The sequence below is a fragment of the Littorina saxatilis genome, linkage group LG2 (genome assembly GCF_037325665.1).
Source record: "Littorina saxatilis isolate snail1 linkage group LG2, US_GU_Lsax_2.0, whole genome shotgun sequence".
Classification (NCBI taxonomy): Eukaryota; Metazoa; Mollusca; class Gastropoda; order Littorinimorpha; family Littorinidae; genus Littorina; species Littorina saxatilis.
Window position 1 is genome coordinate 57,561,033 of NC_090246.1, and position 22,875 is coordinate 57,583,907.

General features: G+C 37.9%; 1 protein-coding gene across 3 annotated transcripts in view; it reads left to right on the forward strand.

Moving 5' to 3' along the window:
• Window positions 1-22,875, forward strand: part of LOC138959354 (ankyrin-1-like) — a 90,895-nt gene that overhangs the window by 36,665 nt on the left and 31,355 nt on the right. Inside the window, exon 1 of one of the 3 annotated variants that reach the window (XM_070330784.1) lies at window positions 21,611-22,022. The exons of the other annotated variants lie outside the window; for them this stretch is intronic. Within the exon in view, the coding sequence (XP_070186885.1) occupies window positions 22,013-22,022 (10 nt within the window). The 5' untranslated portion in view covers window positions 21,611-22,012. Of the gene's footprint in view, window positions 1-21,610; window positions 22,023-22,875 lie in introns of those variants that run through there. 3 annotated transcript variants of the gene reach the window in all.

Here is a 22,875-nt window from a genome sequence, read left to right on the forward strand (position 1 = left end):
CTCTGAAGTTTTTGAGATTCGATACTTCACCTATATATGATATATAGGGCAAAGTAAGCCCCATCTTTTGATACCAGTTTGGTTTACCTTGCTTCAAGGTCAAGGTCACAGGAGCTCTTCAAAGTTGGATTGTATACATATTTTGAAGTGACCTTGACCCTGAACTATGGAAGATAACTGTTTCAAACTTAAAAATTATGTGGGGCACATGTTATGCTTTCATCATGAGACACATTTGGTCACATATGATCAAGGTCAAGGTCACTTTGACCCTTATGAAATGTGACCAAAATAAGGTAGTGAACCACTAAAAGTGACCATATCTCATGGTAGAAAGAGCCAATAAGCACCATTGTACTTCCTATGTCTTGAATTAACAGCTTTGTGTTGCATGACCTTGGATGACCTTGACCTTGGGTCAAGGTCACATGTATTTTGGTAGGAAAAATGTGTAAAGCATGTGAGTCGTATGGGCTTTGCCCTTCTTGTTTTAAAGTGTGTGTGTGTGTGTGTTTATGTGGTAAGTGAAGTTCCATAGTAAATTACTCTATACATTGTGTGATAAGGGTACATAAAGGGGGTAACTTTCAGTGAGGTTTAGTGTGTGATTGTGTGACAGAGTATGAATGTTGTTTTGATTTCTTGTTTCTTTGTGGCGGCTTTTTATTTTTAATTCTTTATTAAAACAAGGTTAATTATCATTATATTAAAATATAGCATTTTAGTCATCAAGTCTTGTGTGTGTTTGTGGTAGTTATTAGTAGTGCAAATCCACATGTATGCATTATAAGTATGAATGTACGTCTTTTTATATTTAGTCAAGTTTTGACTAAATATTTTAACATCGAGGGGGAATCGAAACGAGGGTATGGTGTATGTGTGTCTGTGCGTGTGTGTGTGTGTGTGTGTGTGTAGAGCGATTCAGACTAAACTACTGGACCGATCTTTATGAAATTTGACATGAGAGTTCCTGGGTATGAAATCCCCGAACGTTTTTTTCATTTTTTTGATAAATGTCTTTGATGACGTCATATCCGGCTTTTCGTGAAAGTTGAGGCGGCACTGTCACGCCCTCATTTTTCAACCAAATTGGTTCAAATTTTGGTCAAGTAATCTTCGACGAAGCCCGGGGTTCGGTATTGCATTTCAGCTTGGTGGCTTAAAAATTAATTAATGACTTTGGTCATTAAAAATCGGAAAATTGTAAAAAAAAATTAAAAATTTATAAAACGACCCAAATTTACGTTTATCTTATTCTCCATCATTTGCTGATTCCAAAAACATATAAATATGTTATATTCGGATTAAAAACAAGCTCTGAAAATTAAATATATAAAAATTATTATCAAAATTAAATTGTCCAAATCAATTTAAAAACACTTTCATCTTATTCCTTGTCGGTTCCTGATTCCAAAAACATATAGATATGATATGTTTGGATTAAAAACACGCTCAGAAAGTTAAAACAAAGAGAGGTACAGAAAAGCGTGCTATCCTTCTTAGCGCAACTACTACCCCGCTCTTCTTGTCAATTTCACTGCCTTTGCCATGAGCGGTGGACTGACGATGCTACGAGTATACGGTCTTGCTGAAAAATGGCAGCTACATGTACTTGACTAAATATTGTATTTTCGCCTTACGCGACTTGTTTGTGTATGTGCTTAGCCCGCGACGAGCCGATGAGGCGGTTGTAAGAAATCGGGCTGGTTGGGATTTTGGGGGGCCGGTTCAAATTTTGACTTACCGGCCCCCCTGGCCGGTAGCAAAAAACGTTAAGGTACACCCCTGTGTGTGTGTATGTGCGTGCGTGCGTGTGTGTGTGTGTGCGTGCGTGTGTGTGTGTGTGTGTGTGTGTGCGCGCGAGCAGTTTGAAAAAAAGCTAGACACCGGAGAGAAAGGGAGAATGTACGTTCTGGCTCACCGATTCCGACAGACCCTAAATATTAACGCAAAATAGGCTTCTGGACTAAACTTTTACTAAAATGAAACATGCGACAAAATCAGAAAAATACTGCATAAATCCATACAAAAAAAAATACAGTAAAGTAAGGTTGTTTTGAACCAATGCCGGGTCTGTCGGAATCAGTAACCCAGAACGTACATTCTCCCTTTCTCTTATACAACATTCTTAAGCTCAATACGCTCTCTCATTTACAAACTTTACTTCATATGTTCTTTCACTGTTAGAATTATATCTGATACATGCAATGTGACTGTCTAAACGAATAGTTAACTCTTTACAAGTGATTCTATTTTTTCTTTTTCTTCCCGTCAGTGCTTCGTCTCGTATCGAAAACAAAAGCAGACGACAAATTTAGTCAGTTGGAGTTGTCTCCCGTACTCCTGTAGCATGCACTAGTCAGTTTAGATCAGTGCGCTGCATCTCTGTGGCTGCACCAGACGGTTCGGGAATTCCCAACAAAAGAAAAGATCATACGGCACTGGCAACTTCAGTGTCAGCTGAACACGAGAGTGTTCGGTCTTTTAGAAGATTTGTATCTTGAAATGAAAATTAACGAATATCGCGCTGTCCGAAGGAATGGAGTACATATCGGACAATGACCACGCTCAGGCTAAAACGATAGGACATCTGACTGACATGCGGCAATGTGAATCGGACATTTGGGGATTTTCATCGTTATATGTCCGATGTCCGACGCCTAACGACATCCCTGCCTACATTATTCTGATTGATCACAACCAAACCTACTATCATTGGACACATCCAAATGCAAGCGTCTGTTCTTGAAAATTTCCCACTGATCTAAAAATAAAACCAGTGCAATTTCCTCTGTCGCGCTTTGCCACAGAAACTCACGGTTTGGCCTGTATTTCTGATTTGTGCGCAAAAGCTTTCTTTCTTTTTTCTTTTTTTTAACATAACAATGTTTAATGTCACTGTATGTTTAAAAGACCATGGTCATATTTGTAAAAACAATGTTAAATTAGAAAATAAATAACATTTTGATTCATGATTTTTCCTACACCTGTGCTGAAAATAAGACATAAAAATGTTGGTATATAAGTCACTCAAATACAGTTAGGTATGAATGGCTCGGTTTGAGTTTGTTGCAGTTGACCCTGCACAATGCGACCTATTATGTTTTTGGTAACAATTTTGCCGTCTCCCCTCCCTTAGGGTGACGTATTTCACAACTTCCTGTGTTACACAAACTCAGTGATGACCAATTTTGCCTGTACCAGAAACAAGCCAGCTCCAACATTCTCAAGAATTCTAGGATTCTAAAAATAGTACCGTTCACGCGTGAACGGTAGGTCTTGCTGGTAAACCGGCGGCTTGGGTCACTCTGTTCCAACGCTTCGCTTCACTACGCTTCAATATTTAGGCTGCCTTTTCAGGCGGCCACCGAGTGCACTTTATGCAAATGACTTGTGTAATATTGTTCCACCACGATTGGTTCTGGTGTATCACGTGGTTCATGAATATTAAAACTTGTTTATTGAATCAAGCTTTGACAAGTGTACTTGGTGGCTGCTTTGAAACTCAACAAAGCCTACTCCCCTTTCACAAACACTTCCCCAACGCAAGCAACGACGTCCTCTCCCCCGCTGCAGTCAAAACCATAGATATCCCTTGACATCTATGGTCAAAACAAAGCTGTCATAGCGGGTTTTCCCGATTGACAAAAATTCTTATTACACACTCAGACTATTTGGAGCCGCGTTTGTCCTCCAGTGCCCAATTGCATAAGAATATTCTGGTGATGAATAAACGCGCTTTGTGTCATTAGCATCTAAAGATTTCTTGTTTACAATAGTTGTGTTGATCTGATGAAGCGCGGAACTGATCTTAGGGTTGTCATGGTGAAACACTCGCTTCTGAAACAGTGCTTCCTTGTAGTTATCATGCGATATGCTCGACTTTACAACCTGTTTGCTTACACCCTTTGCTTTTTTAACCACCCCTTTCTCACTTGCAACACTGTACATCTTTGCACGCAATCCAACATACTCCTTAATTATCTTCCCATTCATTTCATCTTTCATCTTTCCAATAACCTTCTTGTTAACATTTGAGTGCAATGGTGATTCTTTAGGGTAGTCGCAAGTGTCATAAAAAGAATCTTTTCCTTTTACTGCAGGACTTTCAGCTTCTAGATCTTTGTAAATGTCATCCGCTGGAATGTCAAGTAAGAATGAATCTGTGTCTGTGTAAAGTACTCTCGATTTGGGATATCTTGGTTTCAAATAATCATACAAAAACTCAAGCATCAACAGTTTTGACAACTCTAGCACAGTAAAGCCTATGAATACTGGTTTGTCAAGCTTGACTACAAGTTTTTTCATTAACCCTTACACTGGTGCAATTCTGTAACACATGTTACATAGCCACTGGTGAATTAACAATAACAGAGAGAAAAATAACAAAAAACAGTCATATAGGTTTTCGCAGCCATGGGAGGTAATCGGAACCGACCAAACAGACTGAGCCAGTAGAGCGACATATGTTGTGACAACCAGGTGACATGACAACCAGGTGACAGTATACGTAAAGTAGCGCGACATATGTCGCGACAACCAGCCTAAGGGTTAAGATACCATACAGCTGTTCATGAAAGTATTTAAAGTCTTGATACTGTGGTTTGGATGTCAGCTTGATGGCCTCATTTTCTCTTGTAACAAGTCTAACATCCTTTCTCTTGGGTTTTCCATTGTCTTACCAAAGCAACTGTTGTTCATCAGTTTAAAAAAGTCTTTCTCTGATGCATCAGCGGCTTTGGTTCTCAGTTCTGTGTTTTTCATGATGTAAGGTTTCATAAACTGTTCTTGATCAAATAAAATTATACGATGAACAGCCTTCAAAATTAATCCATGTCTAATGTAAAACTGTAACAATCTGTAGTGACACACATACTTCTTTTTGTGAAACAGATTGGGCACCAGCTTTGGAGGTTCTCTTGGGTTTACTTTTAACCTCTCAGCCGCTAAAGGATAATCATTATGTAGATCATGAAGTGATAGTGGATAGTCTAAGTCAACTTCTAGTATCCATCCCTTTCGACTGTCTGGGCCTGCTTTTAATATTGTCAGCACAACACATTGTGAAAATGGTCCTGAATAGATCTTAAAGTTCCGAAGTGGAAGCGTCTGACACATTGCCCAACCATACAAATTGTTTGCATCTAGATACATGATGTAATTAGAAGGTTTCATAGGATCAAAGTTGTCCAAGTATTTGTTGTTGGCTTTGCAGTAATTGTGTGAAGCCATACTGATTCCTCCACGTAGTCCATTTTCAATCATCTGAAGTGTAGGAAGATCTGATAGCAAGTCAATCTTTACTCCTGTAAATCTAAGAAATGCATCCCAGCTCATGCCTGGTGCAGATATGTAATGTGAAGGATCTAGATTGTAGTGCTTCATACATGTTCTTCTGTAATTCTCAAATATATCTGCAAGTAAACAAACATCAGCCAACAAATATTGATCATGATAATCACCCATTGTATTACATCCTAATTTATTCCATGCAGTCTTAGCGTGTTCATAGTCTTCGTCACTTATACCTTTACCCTTCAGCCGTGAGAAGTAAGCATCCTTTGGTGGTAACTCATCTTCATCAAACCTCTCCCACGAATCCATATATTCATATGGATAGACTCCCTTTCTAACTAAGTCACTGTCAAAGTACTTACATGTGATTGGGAAAGCAGTTAGTGATGAAGATAAAGACTCAAGTGTTCCCATCAGATGTTGAGCAGAATCGTAGAAGTATAAACTATTCAGAGTAAAGGCCATGTACTTTTCTGAAGACTGCGCAATGCATCTTGCTTTGTATTCATCAGTTACTGCCTGCATGATCAGATGTGAATCATAACCGCGCAAGTTATGGAAGAAGATTGGAAGCTTCCAAGTCTTAGGATCAAACTTTAATTGTAGATTACATTTGCTGTGTGCTGCTCCTCGGAACTGCCCACTTACATGATCATGATCTCTTACTATTGGATTGTCTGTGTTTGGTGTTAGACTTTGTTCGCATATCCAACACTGTGTGGTAGAGTTAAACTGTTCTTGGTCTTCAGGTTTCATAACAATGTCTGAAAGATTCAGTTGTTTGGAGCAGTCATTTCGCACTTGGTTCATTTGCTGTAAGAAGTTCTTTGCTGCATTAGGTCCTCTGTACAATTGCGGTTTAGAATGTTTACCATCTGAACTAACAACAATAAATGCATATGAACAGACTTGATGATTACTTAGAGTTACTGTTTTAGGTAGGTCTTTTGGTAAAGGTCCTTCATATGGCACAATGATAGATTCAAAGTCAGCATAAACAACATAAGGACTTTTCTGTAGTTTGCATACATTCTTAAAATACACTTTGCTGTCTGGCGGCGGTGTTGTTAACTTCACAACCGCATCATCAACGCTCTTACAATGTTGCTTGTGTATAAGTGCTGCATGAATTGATGGAATACGCAAGAGACATCGCCTACAAAAGTCTTGTTTACTATTGTGATTGCTTGTGCTCGCCATCAGTCTACTCATTGTACGAATCAAAGTGTAATGATATTTTACACCATCAGTCATTAGTAACATGTCAACATGGTTAGTATCACAATCACCAATCGTTGGTGAGTTCTTTGATATTCTGACTGGTTTCAGTTCATCTTCCTCATCCCACGTGTAAACATTTACGGTGATGGGTTTGTTTTGCTGTTCAAATTTGTCAATGCTTGTAATGCTGACAGGAAATTCAATACCAGTAAAGTTTAGTTTATTTCTGTATGCATGATAGTTAGACACTCTTTCTGCATTTTTCTTTACACTGTACAGTCTTGCCAGAACACACCACATAAAACATTTGTCATCATCATTCTTTATGTTCAGCACAGCACGTTTTTTGACAAGAGCAGGAGGTAAAGGTATGTAACTTCTACCTCTGATGGGGGCAAATTTACTTAGCTTCAATTCTATTTTTAGAATTTCACCTTCTGACCATCCGGATCCTTTCATCTTTGCATCCTCTGCAGCTTGCTCAAACCGTTTCATCATTTCATCTGCCCAGTTTCCATTCAATTCTGCCATAGAATTAAGTGCTAGTTGTCTGGTTGAAACATGAACTTCTAGCACCTCATCACTGACTGTTTTGTATTTTATTAAACTGACTATCTGCACTTTTACTGGAGGTTCAATCAACAAATTGTTTGGAATTTGTTCAATGGCGTCTTGCACACTGGACTGCACATTTTGAGGATCCGTTACTTGTAATTCAACGGTGTCAAATACTGTCGATAAAGATTCTAATACAGAGTCTTCCATCGCTGTGAGTTTGATTTTATAACTCAAAATAAAAATATAAATTAAAAAAATGAAGTTGCTTCCATTTTTGTTAACACTATAAAATCTGAAATAAAAAATCATTTAACATTTGTACCACGTGGAACTAATTGTAATTCCTCTTTTACAAAAGCTCTTTGCGGTGCTGGTTCTCTCAAGTAATATATAGGTGGATTTGTCTCTACTACTCTCTTGATTTCATGAATGTCAATACTCCAGATTGGATCCGTTGCACGCTTCCTGCTGTCACCCTCAGCTTCACCGGGTGCATATAAATATCTGACTTTCTGATTGAAAGGTAGTAATGCCACTGGTGTTGTTGACTTTGGAGCAACAGGTATTGTTTTCTGTTTGATTGCATCAACTGGTCTTAACCCTGTAGCTTTAAATACCTCCAGATTCATTGCTCTAAGTACTGATGGTAATCTTTTGACCCATTCAGTGTTACGCAATTTACTTTCTGTGTCCAAAAATTCCTGATGGTACTGATATGAAAACAGTTTTTCTGCCAACTGTTTGTTAAAGCTCTCAACAATAGCCTGTGACCTGTGGTTTCCTGGAATACCTCTCTTCACTGTAACATGATGTTTTAACAGAAGCTGGTTGACAGCTCCTTTAAACTCCTTACCATCATCGCACTGAATCATTCTGGGATACTTTAGTGGTCCACGTCTGTAAATTTCTTGCAGGGCAACAGCTGTAGCTATAGCACTTTTCTCTGTCAACGGTTCAGCATCTTTGTATCTTGTTGCAACATCAACTACAGTCAGTGCATACTTGTATTTCTTCCTTCTGACTGTGTCATGCGGTAAATACAGCAGGTCTATTTGATGAGTGTCATTCGGTTTAATGTTAACAAAGTGTGGTCGTGTAATTTTTCTTGGTGCAGGTAAATAGATCTGCCAAACTGCCTGCTTTGACAACCATTTCTTTGCTATATCTTGAGAAACACCTGCTGCGTCACTGAGCTTGTCAATAGCAGTTCTTCCTTTCCAGTATCCTTTTGGGGAATAATATATTTTAGATAACAAAGCATCACTCATGGTTTTTTAAATGACAGAATATTAAGATTTGACAGCACGCGCAATAAAGTAAACAACAGCCATACCAATAACAATGAAAACAATCTCGCCCACCTTCTGCTCTTCTGAAGGCTGATAAAAGTCACCCAGTTTTGGAGGAGCACTTGTCTTCATTTTCTTTCCAGTTACAAGATAGTATTCTTGAATGGCTGCATCAACATTGGCAAAGGTTTTGTTTGCATGTCCTTGCTGCCTGAGTTTATCATTCATAAAGTCTAACTGCGCAATTCGTTTCTTCTCGTATTCATCCTGTGCTTTCGCCAGTTGTTCCATGGCTTTGTTGTGCCTTTCCCTCTCTTCACCATTTTGCAGTTTAGAAAACAAATAGTTGCTGCCAGAAAATGCAAGCGCATTTACAATCGCACCTCCCACCATCATAACCAAGCTAGCCATTTTATTGTCTTACAAAAGTTACATGTTTATATTTTCTGGAATAATTCCTTGCTTCACCAGGAAGTCTTTTGTTGCAAAGGAAGCTGTCACAACACCAATTAGTTTAGCACCGTCTTCGAAGTCTAACTTTCCCAAGTCGGCTGGTTTCATTCTGAGGAGACTTTTACCCAGCATTGTGTAACCTACACTCAAGCCTCCAATCACTGCAGCGTGATAAACTAGATTAACTATTGTCTTTTCAGAACTCATTTTTATGTTATCAAAATTAAAATATTAAAATTATTCCATATGAAATGAATCCACTGCAGGTACTACTGTGGGCTTTTTTATTGTTTGTACTGCTTTGTTTGTTGGTTTTGGTGTTTCTGATTTTGGTGTTTCTGATTTTGGTTTTTCTGACACTTTATATTTGCCTTGCCAAAGTTTGTAAAGCAAGTATCCACCTCCTCCAACAACAGCTGCTACAGCTACTTTTCTGTATGATAGAAATGAAGATTTTAATTCTTGATCAGTTTGTGTGACCTTAGTCACTTCAGGAATGTTTGGTGTCTGCTCAACTTCAGACATAATGTTCTGCTTTGCCTTTTGATTTAACTTTTTTTGTCTGTTCCATTCGGCTAGTTTTTTTCCTGCTTCTACTCTACCAGGTTTCTTTGTCACTGTGTTCACTTCTGGTATTTTCGTCTGCTCCACTGTCTGCTTCAACTGATCCGTCATCTTTTTTATTCTGAAAATTAATGTGTTTGAAAGTAATTAATCCAGCAACAAATGGTACTAATAAAGCACCAAATCGATAATACAGGCCACAGGCAAGAGATTCGAGGGACTTGGAAACAACAGGGTCATGAGTTAGATCATGTGTTAAGTCTTCCTCCGAGTCGAGAGGTGTAAAATGTCCAAAAATCTTTGTGTACAAACCTATAACAGTCTGTCCAATACTTCTAACCATCTTAGAACCAAGCACTGATTCATACCGTCCATGATACTTTTCTATATCTTCTGAGGAAAGATGTTGTACTTCTTCCACAGTTAACTGCTGCCCAAGGTAGTGTTTTGTTTTTCCACAAACAGCAAGTGAATACAATCTTTCTTTTTTATCAGGTATAGTCCTACTGTCACAGATTTCAATATCTGTAGCAGTCTGCATCAGCAATTCATCACAGTTCATTTTATTTTGATGCAGAATAAAATTAAAATCTAGTAATTAAACTTGAGTAAGAACTTAGGTAGGAACTTAACAAGAACTTAGGTAGGAACTTGAGTAAGAACTTAGGTAGGAACTTAACAAGAACTTGAGTAAGAACTTGACAAGAACTTAGTAAGAACTTGACAAGAACTTGACAAGAACTTGAGTAAGAACTTGACAAGAACTTGAGTAAGAACTTGACAAGAACTTAGCAAGGATTTCTACAAACATACATACTGAACTGGTTGATCAGTTTTTAAAACCAGTTTTGAGTGCTTAGAAGATTTCAGATTATTCTTTATTCTTTCTCTCTCCTGTTTGTTTTCAATGACATCATTTTCTCGAAGACACTCTTCAAAACTGTCACGGTCCTTTGAATAGAACAATGTTATTGTTTTGAGTTGCTCTCTAAAGTCTTTCAGAACTGCATTGTATTTTTGTGTTAATATCCAAACTGATATTAATGCATGTCGTCCACTGAATGCAAGCTTTGCTAGTGCACTTTTCTTTCTAACAATGTCACGTTCTGCTGCACAGTCATCAATAATAAACAGTGTTGGCGTGTTCTGAAAAAGATCGAAATAATGCTCCAAGCAAACATTTAGACGATCAGAAGGATTTACAATAAATATATTTTGATCAGACCATATGACTTTTCTCTCCTTGTATGTTCTGTTATGCTTTATGGTTGGACAGAATATGACTATGTGTTCAAAGTGATTTATGTAAACGGTCTGTAATAAATCCAAAACATATCTTGTTTTGCCGCAACCTGTTGCCCCACAAATCAAAGAACAGTGTGGATCTTTTGGAAGAAAATCTAGATACTTCATTTTAACACGTTCAATAAACAATATCCTGTAATCTGCTTTCAGAGATGTTTAACTGCGCATCTGACACAACAAACACGTAGATCTTAACTGATTTACTACTACTCCCTACTTCCTTTTCAATTTGTATTGTGATTCCTTCTGATCCGTTTTCAATTCGCCTTCCACTTCCATGCAGTTTGTTGTCGTCAGTTGTTCTGAGATCCAGCCATAACGCATATTTATTTGTCAAGAAATCTTCTACGCCAACACCGTGTAAATGTAGATCTTTAGCCACAAGATCAGATGTTGGGTCTTTCAATCTTCCTCCAGTAAAGTACTTTCTTGCTTCATCATAGTGTTGGTATGGCAGCATGCCAGATGCAAATATTTGGTTTGGCTGCCCTTCAATTGTGCAATATACTCTATTGATTAGTGGATTGTAAAACTTTTCTATTTGCCTTTCATATGGATCTTTTGGTTCCTCAAACAACATAAGTATTCCCTTCATTGACCTAGCTGGTGTATTCAAGTTAATGTTCAAGATTGGATCAGCCTGGCTTTTTGAAAGTGTACTGTGATTCAACACTCTTTCATAATAGATAGGCAGCTTAGAACTGTACTGATTTTCTATAAGTCTAGCCAGTTCAGGATGGTTTACAACATCAAACTCTAAAGAAATTCCAGACACCTTATACTTTGCTTCCGGGTCTTGTGAAAGCATAACACGATCATAACTATTGAAAGTCAGGTCGTATGACAGCCTGTCACGCAATGCTCCTTGATAGAAGGGAGGATGTGAATTTATGAGTTCAAAGTCAAGTGGAATACAAAATTTGTTTCTAAAAGCAACATTGACAGCGTTATCTTTTTTGTTATTGTCAGCTTTATCTCCTGCTCCTATTCTAACTTTTATCCCATTGTCTGACTGAATCCCTTGAAACACTCTGTTTTTCTTTTCATTGTCAGTCAACCAATTATCTGCATAAACTAAAAAAACATCTGCATTATTCAATGACATCACTTCCCGCCCTTCCAGTTTGACAGTAATTTTCCTCACAATTGCTCTTCCTACATTATAAGCCAAAGTCCTATTTTCATCTGAGCCAGATTCTAATTCTAATTTGAATGATAGTCTTACAGTGCCTGGTACAATAACATCGTTCTTACCTAGATTAGGAAACCTAACAGTAAGTATTTCATTCTGATCAATAGTAGAAGGATTATTTGTAACTATAACTGTTTGCCTTATTCCTTTTACCCCGAGAGGTTCTTTCAGCCTTCTGTAAGGATCAAGAACAGAACCGAACGATTGTGCCATCTTTTTTTATTTTCAAAATAAAAAATAAGTTACAAATGGCAGAAGGTGGATTTGAAGATTTATTTGAGCCAGCGGACGACATGAGCGAAGCAATCCCTTTGGTTCCCTACCATCATTCACTGCATTATGAGGTGGCACGACATGAACTTCTGGAAGGTAAAGTTAGAGATTTCTACAAAAGTTTAGGAGAAGAACCTGATGTTTTAGATCCAAACCAGTTCAAAATGGAAGCAAATCATTTATATACAACTAGCGATAAAGGAGAAAAAGTCCAACTTACATATAAATCTAATCCTGCTAAGTTTCTATCAAAACAAAAACTTACTGCTAATCGACTTAGGCAATTAGATATTGTGCCTAGCACACGGTCATCATCTTCCCATGTTGTTTCCTTACTTCAACAAGCAGAACTAGGACTACCAACTGCTACTCAAATAGAATCTGTTCCATTGCAAGATCTTAATAAACTTGCAGATGAGGCTGATCAACTTATACAAGAGATAGAGACTTCTTTTTCTGAGGAAACTTCACTGAAGACTCCACATGAACTATTACCTATGAGAGAAATAGAAGCCCTTAATCAATCACTACAAACCATCAGAGGTGAAATAGCAAATAATCTGTCAAAACTAGGTCAGCTGGATGAAGATATAAACAAAGAGAAACAAAAACTTGCTGATGCTGATGATTTGAACCTAGAACAAGAAGTAAAAAACAGAATTTCTAAGCGTTTAAAAGATTTGCAGGAGGAGAAAGCCATAAGGTTAGAAGTTCTAAGTAACAATAGAGAACAACTGAGAACACAGGTCAGCAGAATAAAAAATACAATTCAAAGAATCCTTTACGAAGACACAACTCTTGCTGAAAGAATTAGAACGCTTTTCAGAGAGCAGGGAATCACAATAGCTAGTATACTAACTGCGTTAGGATTTGCAATAAGCACATTAGTGTTAACACTCACAGGTGGCACTGTCACACCTCCACCTCCACCTCCACCTTCACCTCCATCTGATCCGGGATGGGTAAAGAAACAACTCAAACACATTGCAGAACTATTAAAGAAACTAGCAGCAAAAGCTTTGGGTGCACTTCCAGGAATCATTGGTTCAATTGTTAGCTGGCTGTTATCTTTTGCAGGTAAAGTTGTTGGTTTCATGGCTGAACATCTCTGGACTCTAATAGTTTTAATTGCAGGTGTTCTGCTAACGAGAATAAAGCAAAAGTAAGCCTACACCCACTCCACCAATTACTAGAGCAGTCTTCTGCGATTCATGATCATCACTAATACTAACAGCTTGATCATCACTAGTGACAGAATGATCTTCACCTGCAGCGTGATCTTCACTTGTCACGCTTTGTTTCTGTTCATTGTGATATGGCTGTAGCATCGTTCTGATTTCTGAATTCAGTTCTTCACCCTTTCCAAGCGGCTGGGTGTCACTAGCAATAATGATTTCATTGTTATAATTTGTTATTGTTCCAATCTGCAGCTGGAGATCAGAAGGTAACATGTAAAGGCCGTTACCAACAGCAAAGTCAACTTTTGATCTTGCATAACGGAGAGAGTCTTGATACCTTTTGATGCTGGAAGGCAGATCAACTGCAGAGTTTATGACATCTTCTAAATTTGATAACAACTGTTTCTGTGCACCAAACCCTATGCTTGTTCTCATTATGTTTGATCGTGTCTGTGCCTGCGAGCCTAGCAAGCACCACGCATATGTTCGGATAGATTCATTGATCCTTTCAACACCTGATCCAGTGAAACCTTTGCCGGTGTCTAATATAAAAGTAGTCCATGCATTGTGGTGCTCTTGTTCTATTGATCCTAACTGTACCTGCACATTTGAAGAAAAAGATGTATGACCTGGCCAGTAATCAAAATTATACCTCCTGTGGACACCCCATAAATATAGTGTTCCCATGCCATGGTTTTTGTCTTGCTTTTGCCTAAAGTCGGTCTTAAAATCTATATTGAATTCATTGCAGAGACGCTCATACACTTTCATGTTTATCCTATTGTTGAATGGGTTCCAGCTCTTTTCATGCGGCATTGGTGCCTGAAGTTCAGACAAGATTCTCCTGCACTGATAGTAAACGTGAAATGTGTACACACACTTTGTCAGTAAGTTTGAATTATTCATGTGGTCTGCATAGGACACTCCACATCCTGTGGTTGCACAGAATATTGCAAAGTTTAACTGATTCTGATAGAACTGAATTGGGTGAGAGTTCCACATCTTTGGAACACTATCATTTTTGATTGGGGGATTTAGGTAAGAATGGAATGGGTCAGGCACTTTAACGCGAATGGATTCTGTTTCTGTTACAGCAAAGTCCAACTCATGGAAAGAAATAGTCTTTGGATTGTAATATGGTCCAGTTTTGTATTTAACGTCTTTGTTGAATTTATACTGAATCATTTTTGTTGTTGAATAAAAAATGTTTATCACACTAACAAATGTGAAGACTAGTGTGCCAGTTAAACTTGCAAACCCTATCAACAATCAAAATGGAAGAATGAAAGTTGCACTGCATGAAATTATGTACAAGGTTACTTGGTATAATATCAGTAAAAAAAAGGCTAACAACTGGGTTAGAATTAATGGTAAAACACATTCTGTAGAAGATGGTTACTATGACTTCTGCACTTTAGAGAAAGAATTGTTTGCTCCAGTAGGTATTACAGCGAGTTTAAATCATGCAAGTCTCATTGCTACTCTTACTATGCCCAAAACTAGAGAAGTAAACGTTGAGTTTCCAACCAAACTCCTTGATATGCTTGGAATTACAAAAATATACAAGGGAACACGTCCCATTGACATGGATGTTAACAGTGTACTGTTTGTTCACATGAGAGAGCTTAACACATCCTATAATCTGTTTAATGATCAGCGTTCTGATCTGCTTAGGATTCTTCCACCGAGTGATGCCTCTTTTTGTAAAATGCACGTGCCAACATTTAAGACACTTCAGTTCAAGGACTTGGAGGAAGGGTGTCATGAATTCCTACACATTGATCTGAAAAATCAAAGTGGACAACCAGTTGATTGTTTGTTTAACATTACATTGGAAATAGTTCCATAAAATATTGAGTATTAAAATGTCGAGTGGACCTACAATAGCTTATCCTGTTGCATGTTCAACTATAGAGTTGAAAGATTTAGCAGACGCTATCGACTTTGAGAGCAATGCTGAAGTTGGTGCAGTGTATGCATTCGAGTTTACAGACACTGGTCATTACAAGAGAAAGGAAATCGACGATGAAAAGAAACCAAGATTCCTCAAACTAGGTCAAATCCGTGATGTTAATGTACCTGATCCAATTGTCGATGACACATTCTACATGTGGAAACATCAGAATAAAAAATGGGTACTTAGTCCTGTTATGAAAAAGATTGACTGGGAAATGAAGTTTGAATTTGTGAGTCCATACACTCTTGTTGGAAAAGACGACACATTCCGTAAGTCAATCAATGCTGGACCACTAATTGTTAGCCTTGTTCCTGCGATTAACAGCAGGGGAGAAGTTGCAGTTAAACCTTTCCATAAGAACAACTATCTCATTCACAGAAAACAAAGTGTTGAAAAGGACGCTGACACCATTGTCGATTTTATACCCAAGCTTCCAATAGGGCAGAATGCAACTATGATATTTGATATAGTTGTCAGGAAAAGGGAAGAAACCACAAACACTGTTCTAATGAGAGGAATAAATCTCAACTGGAGACCATTAAATGTTGAAGAAGTCAGAGTATTTATTGCTGTTCAAAAGGATTCTAACACAATAAAAAAACAGACGTCAAACCAAAATGTTGTTGTTAACGCAGATATAAATAATTTAACAGAAATAAGAAGTATTAATCTTACTTATCTTGATTTGATTGCTTTCTACTATACAGATAAGGTGTTAAGCAATGAACAGCTTCAAAGCTTAGCAGAAACACTGGCCAGTGAGAATTAAGATAAATATTTTATATTTTGCATTAAAAAGATGACTAGCAGTGTGAAGCTTTATCCTAATATTGATGAAAGTGCAGCAGAAAGTCAACAATTCAGACTGGCACACATTAGTAATATACAAAAACAACTAGAAGATGAATTAGAAAAATATTCTCGCGCTAGACGTAAGTACTCAACAACTTACAACAGCCTTTCTAATGCCAGCACTGGTTCTACTATCCTTGCATCAGCTGCAGGTGTAACGGGAACAATTCTGTTAGCTACCGGAGTAGGGACTCCAGTTTCTCTAATCCTAGGTGGTGTCGCAGCAGCAGTTGGTGGTTTATCATTTATAGCATCAGCTATAATGAAAAAAATTGTGAAAAAGCTTGAAAAACACGAATCCATTTCCACTCTTGCATCATCAAAATTGTCTAGCCTAAAACTGTCTATCAGTAAAGCACTTGAAGATTCAAAAGTTTCTGACGAAGAATTCAAACAGATACAAACAGACTTTGATGACTACAAAAGTAAGAAAGCAAGTATTCAAACAAAAACACGAGCTGAATATAACAAGCCACTCGATATAGAAGATCTGAAAAAGCAGTTTTTAAAAAAGGGGATTCAAATAGGACGGGAAGAAAAAGTAAAAATAGAATCACTTGTAAAGAGTTAACTATTCGTTTAGACAGTCACATTGCATGTATCAGATATAATTCTAACAGTGAAAGAACATATGAAGTAAAGTTTGTAAATGAGAGAGCGTATTGAGCTTAAGAATGTTGTATAAGAGAAAGGGAGAATGTACGTTCTGGGTTACTGATTCCGACAGACCCGGCATTGGTTCAAAACAACCTTACTTTACTGTATTTTTTTTTGTATGGATTTATGCAGTATTTTTCTGATTTTGTCGCATGTTTCATTTTAGTAAAAGTTTAGTCCAGAAGCCTATTTTGCGTTAATATTTAGGGTCTGTCGGAATCGGTGAGCCAGAACGTACATTCTCCCTTTCTCTCTCACCGGAAAAAAAGACATCTTAAAAGTTATATCGATGCCTGTGCTGCCGTTGTGAGCATGAGGTAATCGAACGCCTAAGAATCTCATTTTGGTTATAAGTAATGCCTCAGGTTTACGTCTCGACTGCTGTTCAGAGTGATCTCTAAAGAACAACTTAGTTATTTTCTATTTTATTTTAACAATTCTGTTTTTATTCATGTAATTTGTGTGTGACATGGCATAGCATGGCATATATACGAGAAGAAGAACTTTCACATTGTTTTTCTTAACTGACAAACTGTGTGTGTGTGTGTGTGTGTGTGTGTGTGTGTGTGTGTGTGTGTGTGTGTGTGTGTGTGTGTGTACTATGATCGGCATGCGCAAATGAAAAACAAACAAACATGAGTATGTACTCTATCCGGTCAGACGGCACTACTAGTACGTTCCAGTGAATGAATACGGTGGAATAGGAAACGGAGATACGGAGAAAGGAGAAACGGTCAACCGGGAGTACACCTATTTTTTAAGCGGCGAGACCTGATTGTGGAAACGTATATATAGTTAATTTATTCTAGAATTCGTTCAGGCATAGGAAAAATGAAAAATAAGACATGTGAGAGTTAATCGTTGATCAAGGGAAGAATTTGTGTTTTTGTTGCAAGTTTTCTTTGTTGTCGATTCTAATTTGACATTTTACTTGTTACGTAATACGTTGGAGTGTAAATTACGCTTACTTTTTTGTTCTTTTAATGTGTGTGCAGACAACTCTTTTTTGTCGTCTATGTTTCTCTTCTGAAATACATGCGATAGTTTAAATAAACAACAAGTCGCGTAAGGCGAAAATACAATATTTAGTCAAGTAGCTGTCGAACTCACAGAATGAAACTGAATGCAACGCAACGCAGCAAGACCGTATACTCGTAGCATCGTCACTCCACCGCCCGTGGCAAAGGCAGTGCCCGTGGAATTGACAAGAAGAGCGGGGTATTCGTTGCGCTGAGAAGGATAGCACGCTTTTCTGTACCTCTCTTCGTTTTAACTTTCTGAGCGTGTTTTTAATCCAAACATATCATATCTATATGTTTTTGGAATCAGGAACCAACAAGGAATAAGATGAAAGTGTTTTTAAATTGATTTCGAAAAAAAAAAATTGATAATAATTTTTATATATTTAATTTTCAGAGCTTGTTTTTAATCCGAATATAACATATTTATATGTTTTTGGAATCAGCAAATGATGGAGAATAAGATAAACGTAAATTTGGATCGTTTTATAAATTTGTATTTTTTTTTTACAATTTTCCGATTTTTAATGACCAAAGTCATTAATTAATTTTTAAGCCACCAAGCTGAAATGCAATACCGAAGTCCGGGCTTCGTCGAAGATTACTTGACCAAAATTTGAACCAATTTGGTTGAAAAATGAGGGCGTGACAGTGCCGCCTCAACTTTCACGAAAAGCCGGATATGACGTCATCAAAGACATTTATCAAAAAAATGAAAAAAACGTTCGGGGATTTCATATCCAGGAACTCTCATGTCAAATTTCATAAAGATCGGTCCAGTAGTTTAGTCTGAATCGCTCTACACACACACACACAGACACACAGACACACAGACACACGCACATACACCACGACCCTCGTTTCGATTCCCCCTCGATGTTAAAATATTTAGTCAAAACTTGACTAAATATAAACAAGTCGCGTAAGGCGAAAATACAATATTTAGTCAAGTAGCTGTCGAACTCACAGAACACGTGGAATTGACAAGAAGAGCGGGGTATTCGTTGCGCTGAGAAGGATAGCACGCTTTTCTGTACCTCTCTTTGTTTTAACTTTCTGAGCGTGTTTTTAATCCAAACATATCATATCTATATATTTTTGGAATCAGGAACCGACAAGGAATAAGATGAAAGTGTTTTTAAATTGATTTCGAAAAAAAAAATTTGATAATAATTTTTATATATTTAATTTTCAGAGCTTGTTTTTAATCCGAATATAACATATTTATATGTTTTTGGAATCAGCAAATGATGGAGAATAAGATAAACGTAAATTTGGATCGTTTTATTAATTTTTTTTTTTTTTACAATTTTCAGATTTTTAATGACCAAAGTCATTAATTAATTTTTAAGCCACCAAGCTGAAATGCAATACCGAACCCCGGGCTTCGTTGAAGAGTACTTGACCAAAATTTGAACCAATTTGGTTGAAAAATGAGGGCGTGACAGTGCCGCCTCAACTTTCACGAAAAGCCGGATATGACGTCATCAAAGACATTTATCAAAAAAATGAAAAAAACGTTCGGGGATTTCATACCCAGGAACTCTCATGTCAAATTTCATAAAGATCGGTCCAGTAGTTTAGTCTGAATCGCTCTACACACACACACACACACACGCACGCACGCACGCACACACATACGCACATACACCACGACCCTCGTTTCGATTCCCCCTCGATGTTAAAATATTTAGTCAAAACTTGACTAAATATAAAAACGTACAAGAACTGCACGATTGAAGCTCTCTTTGACAATGAAATATACTGTATCCTACTAATGTCAGCGTTTCTGCAACATAGAAGTGAGGCGCATGATCGTGACGAATTGCACATTCTTCATTGCTATCTTGACTTATTCGTCTACACTCTTCAATGCTATCTGCATTTATTCGTCCACACAGATATATAAAACTATCCTGACAGATAACTGAACTTGCTTTTACAGTTAGTTATTACTTTCATTCTTTCTGTGGTTCGTTTTAGTTTTAGAAAAAATCGTTTTGTTGCGTCAGTCATATTTTATCTCCGTGACAAATGTGTGACGAACAGATTATGCGTTGTTTACGAGCGTCCCTTGATAACCTCAACAGCCAGCATACTTCACGGGTCATAATCATGCCTTTAAAGGATACAGTGTTTGTGGAGATAACGGTGATACCCATTTTGAAAACACAACGTCACCTATGCGTTGTTTACGAGGTCTGTGTGATAATTTCTGCAACCTCCATACTTTAAAGGTCTTAATCGTTCGGATGTGAGAACTGCCATTTTTTGTGGAGATAAAAGCGATACACGTTTCGAAAAACACATCGTCACCAAGTGTTAATTTTGATTTCCGTCTCGCTCCTGTTTCCCAAATGATTCATGTTTAAGAATATCTTCTTCTTCTTCTTGCGTTCGCCGTCACACCATCAGGTTAGTCTGCGAGACGAATGACGTCGTGGCTTCCAGGTCTTGTCTGCTCCCATAGAGTTTGGTGCCGAGAGGGACTGATGCTGGCCACACTTTGTCTCTGATTGGTTTGAGTTGGGGGCAGGTTGGTGATGGGGTCAGCTTCAGCTTCCTGAACATGTGGGCGTTGAGGCGACAGTGACCAGTTCGTAGTCGCATGATCACTACTTGCTGCCATCGTTCTAGGAGATGATATGCGTCTCTCGTTTAAGAATATAGCATCATTGTTTTTCTTCTTCTATACGTTAAATAAGATTATGGGATGATTATGTCAGAAGCTTTAAGTCCTGATGTCAGTTTTCTTTATAACGTGTAATTAAAACCGATTATGGGTGTTGAATACTAATGCTGACTGTTAAGCCTATGTGATTAACAGTATGTCATCATTGTCATTATCCTCGTTAAAACACGTCTGTCAACCACGGCTGATGTAGTATTCCTTGTTTAGATGTCGGCAATGTCATTGTTGTGGTAACAATCATTGTCATCATTTTCTTCTTCGTGGATGCATTATGGTGTGTTTTTTAACATCTTCTGTTCCTAATCGTATTTATTTAACAATTTGTTTGTGTCGTAGTTGTCGTTATCAGCATCGTTGTTGTCGTAACCGTAGCCATCGTTCACAGCAGAATGTTTATTATCATTGTTATTAATATCTAACAATCATGACATCGTTCATTCAAATTAGTAATTTCTATTCGTCATTGCCATTATATAGCCACCGTTGTCATTATTAGTATCATCGTCGTTGTTTTTGTCGCTAGGCACTTTCGTAAGACACTATCTGCAAGATAATTTAAGATAATCAGAGAATATCCGTAGGAGACCCCCAAAGCGCCAGCGGGTACTTTACATCTTTCTGGGTTAAAGGGTTTGGCGACTGAGTGCGTCATACCACGTTAACACCAAAAGTATGGGTTAGGAAACACTGACTGTCTTTTGTGTCGGGTGGATTGGTTTGTTATCTATGATTGTGACCGCAGACACGGAACTCTTGCCTACGTCACAAGTGCAATACATGGTATAAAACAAATATTTAAAATAGCAAAGCTGTCACGGTTGTTATCCATATTGTGACGCTGATGTTGTGAACAGTTTCCTATTTCACTTCGGAGAATACTTTGGAAAGGTACGTGTATCCTGTTTTCGATCAGATGAATTTTTTTTAATTTATGGAGAACCTTTGTTCCCTTGTTTTTCGTGTCTCATCGTTATGATATAATCTGTTTGTTGTTGTTGTTGTTGTTGTTGTTGTTGTTGTTGTTGTTGTTGTTGTTAGAGAGAGAGATGTTAGAGAGAGAGAGAGAGAGAGAGAGAGAGAGAGAGAGAGAGAGAGAGAGAGAGAGAGAGAGAGACTTTGTTTCACCGAACGGAGGCGCGCTCTCGGTATGGCCGAGCAAAACGGTGTGAGCCGGTTTTCCCCCATACTTCATTGGTTATTTGCCGTAGCCTGTATATAACCTTACTTCAAGCTTTTAAAGGCTTTACACCACAGTTAAAGTGCGGACGTCAGTCTTGTAACCGGATACTATGATCTTGAATATTGTGCAAACAGTAGTTGGCAGCAGGTAAGTCACACCTCAGTCGTTAGAGTCTGGAGGTTGTTAACACCGAATCAAACGGTTCACAGGAACTCGTTAGACCAACAGAGCCACCGGGGAACGCTCGTCTGTCAGACGCGAAAGCTCGGTTATAGGGTTCGTAGTGTCTTTGTCGTTCGCATCACAGACTGGACGAAATTTGCTTTCATGGACGACAGTAAGTTTTTTTGTAGTATTTTTTTGGGTAGTTTGCTGGGTTGGTTGTTTGGTTGGTTGATAGTTTCTTTCTTTCTTGGCTTTTTCTTTCTCTCAAGATTTCAAGATTTCTAGTGTTCAGACATGAGACATTTTACAAACATTAACGATTTTCCGTAAATGTTCAAGTCCCTGGCTGAAGGGTTTGTGTGCTTGCGGCAGTCCAAGTCATCACTAAAAGTATGTATAAACCGCAGCCTTTGTCACTATTTTTAATGTCAGTCTGTTTCCACGAACTTCAGTCCGTGTGTTAACTGTTGACTTGACTTAGTTTGTTTGTTGTTGTTGTTGTTGTTGTTGTTGTTGTTGTTGTTGTTGTTGTTGTTGTTGTTGTTGTTGTTGTTGTTTTTTTTTATTTTTTAATTTTTTTTACCTCAGTTGCATGCAGGCTGCTGCAACCCTTCTTTTTTTTTTTTCGTTTTTATTTATTTATTTTTTTTTTTACATTTAGTCAAGTCAAGAGATGGGCCAGTGATGGCAAGCCATAACTGGGCCTTTGTTGGCAAACCATAATTGGCCCAGTGTTGTTTTTTTTATGGCCAGCTTTACCAAACTTGCCAGCAAAAAGCCAGCAATGGCCCAGTTCTGGCATGTTTATTGGGCTGGCTGCTTTCTGTCGAGAGTGAGACATTTTCAAAGAATTTATTTTCGTGGACTATCCGAACGGACAATCAGGCGCCTCGTTTTGGTGCTTGACCTAACTTTTAAAATCTGAACAATAAATTGACAGTTTGTTACGCAAACATTCTTAAATAATAAGATAATTCTTTTTCCATCAAAACAAGATCAGTACAATTCGAAGTTTTGAACGTTTG